Source organism: Electrona antarctica (assembly GCF_951216825.1).
Source record: "Electrona antarctica genome assembly, chromosome: 1".
Lineage (NCBI taxonomy): Eukaryota > Metazoa > Chordata > Actinopteri > Myctophiformes > Myctophidae > Electrona > Electrona antarctica.
In genome coordinates this window covers 25,917,658-25,927,760 of record NC_136806.1, presented here as the reverse complement: position 1 = coordinate 25,927,760, position 10,103 = coordinate 25,917,658, and the positions used below count along the sequence as shown (strand labels likewise).

The 10,103-nt window shown below is 42.9% G+C and overlaps 1 protein-coding gene across 7 annotated transcripts in view; it reads left to right on the top strand.

Moving 5' to 3' along the window:
* The window catches only part of LOC306929021 (protocadherin gamma-C5-like), a gene marked incomplete at its 5' end in the record, with an annotated part of 103,715 nt that extends 96,505 nt beyond the window's left edge, over positions 1-7,210 (top strand). For 4 of the 7 annotated variants that reach the window (XM_079509362.1, XM_079509363.1, XM_079509361.1 and 1 more), the window contains 2 exons: positions 2,198-2,295; positions 4,439-7,210. In XM_079509362.1, coding sequence (XP_079365488.1) covers positions 2,198-2,295; positions 4,439-4,740 — 400 coding nt within the window. In that variant the 3' untranslated portion in view covers positions 4,741-7,210. Of the gene's footprint in view, positions 1-2,197; positions 2,296-4,435 lie in introns of all 7 variants that reach the window. The other 3 variants (XM_079509359.1, XM_079509358.1, XM_079509360.1) reach the window with 1 other exon arrangement.
* Positions 7,211-10,103: the final 2,893 nt, after the last annotated feature.

Below are 10,103 nucleotides of genomic sequence, written 5' to 3'. Positions count from 1 at the left end.
TTGTAGCCAGACATTATCACATGTGGCTTATTTACATGTGATTTTATCAGCTGTAAACCAGACTGCCAGGAGAGAGAAAGAGAGACAATGGAGATGGCTGTCTTTGTGATTGACTCTGTCAGCTGCTTGTTAGAGGTTGGAAGTATGTGATCTACACTCCCAAGATAAACTCCAGTCAATATGCATCCCAGATAGTCATCTGCTAGTGCACTGTGTGAAATGCCTTGTATAGGTTCATAGCAGGGTTAAATTTACGGATGTTCATTCTGAAATGACAGCAAGAGGTTTCCTCGGAGGTCTGTTTCATGCATAGTTGCAACTGAAGGAGATAACTGTCTCTGGCCGAGTGGAACTGGAATCACCCCTCTGGGCCACAATTCACAAGCTCACCCACAGGAAGCGATAATCCTGACCACAGGAAGTGCTCATTGTGGCCATGGGACGTGATAAGTGCAGTGTGATGCTAATTAGGGATAGATGAAGCATCCCCTCTTATCTTCAGCATGCAGGATGAACAGACACAAAATGGCTGCCCTGGCTTCACTGACAGTTCCCTAGCCTGGTCTGTTCCTCATTGGTTGCCTGGCACTGGTCCCGTGTGTTCCTCCACTTCAGTGTCTTTCAGGCCCTTGGTGAAACTTAGACTTTTGGCAATGCTGCGAAAGACACTGTCTCTGTTTATGCGTAAGAATTTCCTTTCTGCTCTTTCCTTCATTGTCTCCCTCCCTGGCTTTCTCTCTGTGAATTGTCTTGCCCAGATATGTGTCCAGAGACCAAAGGAAAAAGCTTTTACTTCTTTTTAACCGCATCTCATAATAAACACACACGCACGGACGCACATACACACATACTACATTCCTGCTCTCCTTGTCCTTTACTGTGGCTTATATCATTTCAGGAAGCAGGACTGGTCCTTTTAACCCCTGGTGTGCCGTTGAGTTTCCTTTCGGGAGCTTGGGGCAGTCACATAACATTTTGCCCATAATCCCCCAGGGCTAGTAATGGCCCATCAATGTTGGCTCTCAGAAGAGCTACTAAAATGGTTAAATCGCCCCAGCATGCAACATGCACTCTAGTTAACCAATTTAGGTGACTGAAGAAGTGGTTAGGAGTTTCAGGGTCAAAGAAGCGTCTGTTTTCTCTGTAAATCAGCTCCAGTGCCGTAGCGGTTCCCCAGGTGTCCTTAGACTGTCAGTGAGTTATGAGTGGCTTATTTACAGGTGACATTTCAAAGCCAAGCAGCCGTCTAGTGTATCCTCTCTAAGAGAGTGTTCTAGCCCTAATGGGGGAATAAAATACTTTATTTTCATGGGCTATCAAAAGTACCACAAATTCCAAAGGTTGGGGGTTCTGCATTATTAGCACTATGGAAACAGGAAAGGTGGTGGTGAGGGGGCAGTGTGACCTAGATGTGTGTTAGTTTTAGGGCGTGTTGGTGTGTTTAAATGTAGGGGAATGGATGTTAGGAGGTGGACTTAATAGAGTGCAGGTCTGCTTCTTGCTTTGTTCCCTCCACATGCAAATTGCAGACTTTAAACAAACAAGCTTTGAAGATTTTTTTCCCCAGATGGAAATGTTCAGTTTCTGTGTGTGTGTGTGTGTGTGTGTGTGTGTGTGTGTGTGTGTGTGTGTGTGTGTGTGTGTGTGTGTGTGTGTGTGTGTGTGTGTGTGTGTGTGTGTGTGTGTGTGTGTGTGTGTGTGTGTGTGTGTGTGTGTGTGTGTGTGTGTGTGTGTGTGTGTGTGTGTGTGTGTGTGTGTGTGTGACAGCTGTTCCTGGTTAATGTAATACCATTAAACATTTAATCAGATTTAGTACATGGTGTAGTATATAGCAGGACTGAGAATTGTGTACAAGGTTTACTTGTTGTGTGTGTGGGTGCCATGCAGTATGTGTCTTGTGTGCTGTATAACTGGCCCCAACAAGTGCACATTTGAGTTTCGGAGTGCAGTATGTTTGTTTGAGTGACACTGTTTCTGTATGTTTTACATCCAGTTTGTGTCTCTGGTTGAGGTCTCCTCAGGCTGTGTGTAACCACCATCAGCTGCTTTGCTTTACATCCCAGACCACCAACTGTCAACGAAACAAACACACACACAAAAGGCTCTGTTGAGGGAACTTCAAAGATGGCCACAGGTTATTGACGTTTTCTTCTTCTTTTTCTTCCTTCCTCCTCCTCTCCCCTCCCATTGACTCCAGGGCAACTGGCGGACCTGAGGTTGCCATGGGAACGGGCCCCTGGCCCCAGCCCCCCACCGAAGCTGAGCAGCTCCAGGCTCTGATGGCAGCAGCCAACGGTGAGTAACATACCTCTTCACCCTTTGAACCAGTACATGAACAACTCTTCATAACGCTCCTAGTCCCTCCCTTCATTAACCTATTCATCAGCATATCCCAACAACTAACACACCCCATCACCCCCGAAGGAGGTGATGGGGTGTGTTAGTTGCAGAGGAGCAGGGGATGAGGAGGATGCAGGGTTGGGCTGCGTCACACTAGGTTACTGTTTTGGTTGGAGGGCATCTAGACCATTGGTTCCCAAACTTTTCAGGTCGAGAATTGACAGAAAACAGAGATTAGAATAGGGATTAGATTTGCCCAGGACCCAAACTAGTGAAAATAGCAGATCTATGAGCGCACAACACGTCGCTTCCCGCTGTGTTGCGAGCTTGTTTCCGGCTATGCTCACTATTTCTTAATTATTATTTTTATGTATGGAATTTATTAGATTTGTTTGTTTTAACATGTATAAAATTATGATTTTGTTTTCTTTAAAAAAAGAAAATCTGTTGACATGGTTCATTATATTACAGCTGCGCGCACACACACACACACACACACACACACACACACACACACACACACACACACACACACACACACACACACACACACACACACACACACACACACAGACAGGTGGCAGTTGTGCTATAGATAATATTTAACTACAGGATGGTTCAGCCACTATGCCTAGCAACCCGTATTAGCCCACATCATGGATATTACAGTCCATGTGTTTAATGCAATAACATTACAGTGGTTCATGTTTTCACTGTACACAGGAACCCCATGCACAGTGTTTAATGGTAAGCAGAGGGCAATGGGTGAATAGCGGTAACACTCCACATGATGTGAATACCTGACTAGACGTCAGACTGAAAAAGTGTGTAAATCCACTCACAGTTCACATACTCCCCATCCCTTTTGTTGGTTATTCCGATGTTGCAGTTACTAAATAAATACACACACTGTGAATCATCTTTGGGCTGTTGCTATGGAGTGCCTCATAATCATTCCAGCTTGGAAAAGTACACATCAAATTGGCCTTGAGAGAAAAGCTACACAACACGCGTGCATATGCCCCCACACACACACACACTGAACACGCACACACAGAAATGAATGAGGAATAGACTCAGAAATGTATTGCCACAGAGACTCAAGTAATTGTTTCCATTGTTATTTCAACCACTGACACATCGCTGCAACCCCCCCCCCCCCCCCCCCCACACACACACACACACACACACACACACACACACACTCGTACCTTGCTAGACAATGCAGATGTGATGTGTAGTTTTCCATATGGGTGAACAGAGAGAGAATGCTCTGTCTTGAGCATGGAGATAGCCTATTATGTATTGTCAACACAGTGCTAGACAGAGGGAACAGTCTGTACTGATGCAGAAGAACTGCTCTACCCTGAAGGTTAGACTTCCACTATAGCTTATCGCCTAATGGTTCATTTGTACTTTGCCGTACAACTGTGTCACTTGCGCACACAAAAAGAAAAAGACTGCGTCGTGTTTTTTAGTTGGAAAAAAAATTGGTGAGGGCCAATTAGCAAGGGATATTATGCATGAACTGTCTGTGTCACCGAGCGGAAACAGCATTCAAAAACAGTAACACATTTAGCCATGGCTTTCTGCTGTTTGCAGTGCAGTGCATCTTACGTGATTTGTTTTTACATCACGTGTTTATATAGGTTGGGAGCAGCAAGGGGAATGGGGGAGGGAGCATTTTGTGTCTGTGGCTCTGCATTGCAGGGGCTGGGGGGAGAGTTATGAGCCGAGCAGTGACGTCATCCGCACAGTCAGAGCGCACACGAGATAAAAATGCTCACAGTGGAGCATACCAGTTAACATCAGTCCTGCAAGCTTTCTAATTACCATAGAGTCAGTTTTATTAGAGTGATGGTGAATGTTGACACAGATTTTCTTCAATCACATGCCTCTCTTTTGTGGATGCTTTATAAGAGAAATTAACTACTCCTTCTCCTACTGCAGTCATCACCAATCCCCCCCCCCACCTTTTTACATTAGACAAACGATAAATCCTGACGAATCTTGTGGTTTAATGAGGTCCTCTTCTCTTTCTTCTTCCTCCCCTGCTCGTCCCCCAACCCCCCCACTCTCTCCCTCTTCCTCCTAGAAGTGAGCGAGGCGACGGGCACTCTGGGACCGGGCACCATGGGCCTGAGCACACGCTACAGCCCCCAGTTCACCCTGCAGCACGTGCCCGACTACCGCCAGAACGTCTACATCCCGGGCAGCACGGCCACCCTGACGTCCAACCCCCAGCAACAGCAGCAGCAGGCCGCCGCTCAGCAGGCCACCCAGCAGGCCACCCAGCAGGCGCTGCCCCCGCCGCAGCAGGTCTCGGCCCAGCCCGAACCCCCCAAGGCTGCACAGACCCCGGCCTCCAAGAAGAAGTCCACTAAGAAGGAGAAGAAGTAGAGAGAGGGACGGGACGTAATGGGAAGTGGTGGAATGAAATACCTGGCCCGATCCTGATAAGAGATTCAAACCCTGCACACACACCCCCTCAGTATCTTACTGCTCTGCAAGCCACGGTCTGAAAAGTGATGGCAAATCATGTCTGACAACATGGACGATGGTGTTGGTGGGCCTTGAAGGCCTTGGAGGGACCTGAATGTGCTGATGGCTTATTGTTGAAATCTATTGCAAACCTGTGTTCTGCTCGACGTCTAGTATTGCTCATGTATCTGTTGTTGGTAAGCAAGATAGTTTGGGGGCTGTATGGGGTTGTTGTATTTTTGGGGGGGCAAAAAAAAACCTAATGATAATCGACATGAACTTGGATTTATTCAAAGAGATTCAATGTAAGGAACCTTGCTGGGATGACAAGGCCATTCCCAGTGATGTATTCAGAGATGAAAAGTAAAATGTGTTTCATGTTGAATTTACCGCACCCTTTCCCTGAGGTGGAAAGTCTACTATTGTAAAATATGCTAGATTGCCATTAGATTCTAAATAGAGTCAGCCTTGTAAGATATTAAACCATAGCTTATATGGATATAAGGCTGCCATTTCGAAGGTAACACACTTCTGCATGCTCATTTAGGTTCAAACCACATATATTTTAGAGTTGCAAACTATGCATTGCAAAAGCATGGAGGAGGACGCCGTAAACCTTAAATCCTTCCTCTCGGCGCAGGTCAACACAATGCACACTAAATCAAAAAGATGACTTTTGTAATCATAGATAAAAGGTAAGATTTTAATCCTGTGATTTTTATGACCTGAGCATGCACCCTCAGAGAAGGCTCGCAGAGGGCAAGGTGATGTGACATTGTACTCAGTCACGGCCCCACACTGTTTGTGCAGAGAGCGTAGCAGACTCTGGCCACCACTTGTAAAACACCCAGATGGGTACACGCAGGTCCTACTGTTTTGTGCCCCTCTGTCCCCCGCCTTCTCCCCAGCCAGCTTGTAAGTCCTCCCTTCAATCACACTACCCTACGTTTGAGAGCCAAACATTGAGAAATGCACTGTTCGTATTATGAACTTCGGTCTTTAGGGGAAAAATATGTAGACATGGTAAACTTAAGTGCTTAGGAGTTTCTAGTCACTTTGTAGGCCGCTAGGGCCTCGACTTGAGTATTCACCCCGCTATCCTGAAGTGCTGATATTTCTTGACATGAGACAATAACAAATTTTCTTTTTTTCCTTTTTCTTTTTGAGGATAATGACTCGATAGTATAGAGAAGTTGTTTATATGAGTTATGAAGTCTTTCCTTTGCCGTCCGTCTGTCTGTCAGGCTATTGGCTGGACACCACTGCATGAAGAGGCAGCTTGCAGGCTAGGTCGGAGAGTGGAGAAAGTGGGGTGAAGGGTATATGATCTGGGGTGGCACAATTTTGTTGCAAAGGGGGTGGGAAGCGACCGTGGCTCTACCCACTGAATGTACAGAGGCACCACTGTTGACCCACTCACCCCCGCTATAAACATCCTCTAATGCACTGACCCAGGTAGAGGTCAACAGAACCAAGCACATCTGTCCCTGTTGGAGAGGAGATACCACTTCAGAATCAGACAAGGGTGGGAGCGGGCTAGTTTCCAGCCCTCCATTGAAATCCGCTAAAATACTGAGCCTCTCAGACTCTCCCAGTCACTCCACCTCTCTACTCCCTGGTCCCGTGAAGGCTCTTCCCTGCTGTAAATAAACACAAAGGTCCTGTCGATGGTATGAGCCAGTTGTTTGTATAGTAGGGACCACGTCCATCATTTTCAAAATAAGAGTCCCCCTGCCTCCACAGGACGTGGCTTACTACTGGAATGTGTTGCATTTGTTTTTCAAGAAAACGTAAGAAAACCACAGTAAAAAAGAAAAAAAAAAGGGAAAAAAAGAATAAAAATCTGAGATGTTCATCAGTTTGTGTTGCAATGTAGTAACTAAGCACCATGGAAGCCAACTAACTCTTGTGTAAATAAATGAAATAAAGATGACAATAACTTTAGACGATAAGTATACAAAGTGACACGCGTAGACTAGTTAACTTGTGATATGTGTTGCTCATATTTTTGTGTTCATTTTCTCTCGCTCTCTATCTATTTTATCACCCTGTTAAAAAAATGAAATGGACAAAAAATATATTGGAAATGTTTCTGATTTTCTGTAACCTCTTTGTTATTTTGCTGTGATTTTATCTTGTGCATTTGTGAAAGAATGCCTCTTTCTCTGTTTCTGTCCATATGAACAAATGATTATAAATATTATATATGTGTGTCTGTCCGCTGCTGAATTAATCCTACTCTATCCTGCTGTATTATCTTTCTTATGAATCGCTTAGCCCCCACGCTATATCCCCCTGTGTTACTCTTATTTTTATGCTAATATTTATATTGCTGTTTTATTTTCTCTTGAACACTGACATTTCAAATAAAAAGGTTATGAAATCATAATACAAATGTCTATGTGGAGTTTGTCTTTTAGCTATACAGTACTTAATACATTTCCAATTTCCCCAGCGTCGGCTATCTGCCGTGGAATAAACCTTGTTTTGACCAGAAATGCCATCTGGGACAATTAAGGAATTGGAGATAAAAGCTATTGAAAGAAATTCACACTTTTTCAAATTCAGCTTATTGTGGACACACATGCTGGAACTTTTTACTTTGACATGTTTTGTATTTTTTTTTGTTATTTAACTTAAACGCCCAATGCATTGTCAATGGCAATAGCACAAACTTTCGCACGCTACTTGTCCTACATAGGGCGCGTTCGGAATAGGCGAGTGCGCTCCGGTGCGGTATTTCCGAACGCGCCCCTACTTACACCTAGAAACCCCATTCAAACTATAAAATGTTCATCTTACGGTGGACATGTTTGCCTGAAAATGAATCTTTGAAATGTGTCAGAGTTTTAGAAATGTAGTGCTTTCAAATTTGAGAAAATTATAATGGGGGTCAATGGCACTTTCAGAAACTCCATCCACTATATAATTCAGCTTACTGTGGTCACACATGCTGGAACTTTTGACTTTGAAATGTTTTGTAGTTTTTGAGTTATTTAACTTAAATGCCCAATGCATTGTCAATGCTACTAGTCCTACATACTAACACCTAGAAACCCCATTCAAACTTTACAATGTTAATCTTATGGTGGACAACATGTTTGCCTGAAAATGAAAAATGGTATATAGGCCTAGTCCGAAACCATGGACTAGTAGTCAAAGTAATTTTTTTCGTGACTTTCATCTTTTTTTTCAAATCCTCCAAAATCATGAAAAGGGCATACTATAGTATTATAGGGTGGGTCATACTTTTTATTTTTTGAAAATCAAAAACATTTGACATTTTTCAATTCTGATAAACAAACTACATCAATTTGCACTTGATTATTGTACATATTTTTTGTTCTGGAAGAAAGAAATTAAATTGGGATGCTTTTATAAATCATTCCTGTTCAAAATACATGTTTTGCTGTGCAGAACACAAATCTGTAATTTTTTTATTAATTTGCGATTTTCTTCTGGAAGAAAGAAATTAAGTTGGGAGGCTTTTATAAAAAACTGCTCAAATAACAGATGTTTGTGTGTGTATAACACAAAACTGAAGACATTTTTTAAATTCTGATTAACCTAAGCTATATCCATTTGTGTTATTGCAATTTTGTATTAATTTGCGATTGATTTGCTCAGGCCAACTGCAACTCTGGTTAATGCAGGAATCAAAGTGCAAAGTGATTGATAAGAACAAAGTCAAGAGAGCACAGGAGAAGTTGATGAGAGAGCTGGGGGAAGAATTTGAGGAGAGGTCACCCACATCCATTTTGACGTGCAGATTGACCATTCATGATAGAAGCTGATCATCTAGGGCACAGGCAGTGACTGTGACAGTATGACCACACACTGTCGCTGATCATGTTTTGTTCCCTACATGCCTGTCATTAGCGCACACTGGTTAGGTAGGGTATGGACAAATTAAACAACAAACTATAATCTTCAAGGTTTTATTAAGCAAGCAACAAACAAACAAACAAACAAACAAACAAATCACCATCAACTCTCACCATATCTCTGCTCAGCCATCAAACATGTTCAATGGGTTCTGTGGCTTTAAATAGGTGGAAGCACAGCTGAGCACTAATTGGGCCGAGAGGCACTGGACTCTAAAAAGGGACTTTAAAAACGAAAGACTTGAGAAAGAAAAGATCTACAAGCTCAAATTAATTGAAATGTATGCCAATCCCAAGCAGATTTTACATGTAGATCATGTTAACCCCTATCAATTGGTCCTGTCTGGTGGGAGGGGCTATGGGGGGTATATAGCTGCAGAGAATTGGCATTTCAGTCAGTCTGCTGTCTGCTGCTGGTCAAGAAGTGTCAGTCTCTGAGGAGGTGATGTTTGGATTTATCATTTTTATAACCATGGTTGCAATGTGTTTTCTGTTATTTGAATATCAGGATTATTGTTTGTTTGATTTACTTTATATAAAAAGGCCATATTTATAATAATGCTTGATTACTTTAGATTGTATGTATATAATAGGAAGTACTTGTTTGAATACATTTTATTTTATATTACAGATATTTCGGTCTCCTCTGTATTCACTTGGAGAAAATAAACCTTGTTAAAACTCTGCCCAACTGCGTTGCCTTGCCATCTTTGATGTTTATTGGGTCACATACTACCCTCACCTGAGACAGGGGTGTGACATTTGGTGGCAGTGGTGGGATGGCAGGCCGCAGAGGTTATTCCAACAAACCAGGCAGAGGTAGAACTAGATGGGGTTTACAATCTCAAGTGTCGGGGGTGGCAAGTACAGAGGAGACCGAAGAGGTGGTCATTGCAGGGAAGGAAACCTGCAACCAACACAGGACTTTACAGAAGTTGGATCAAGCCAGAGCAGCGTTCCAATGATGAAGTCAAAGAGCTTTTAGTTCTTGAGCAACTGCTTTGCGTGTTTCCCAATGATCTCGATGATGATGTGCAACATCAGTCCTGTAAAGTAAAGCTATATGGGCAAGCCAACATGCTGTTTTCTTTCGATGATGAACCATGAAAAACGACATACAGTTTCATGGTTTTCATTTATTTTTTTATTGTCAAACCGTGACTTTGCTAGAAAAAGTGCCCCTCGGGGCACAGGTCTCCACCAGGATATGATCGTTTGTGACGTAACAGTATATTCATAATGCTTAGTAATGTTATAAAGATGAATGCATATGTTTTAAAAAAATGGCTGGCTTACTGATCCGGTGTGATTACATGACTAATTTGATAAAAATCTGACTAATAATGGAATGCACCACCTTCCTAATTGTAATAATTTGATCTACTTATAGCAGCACTA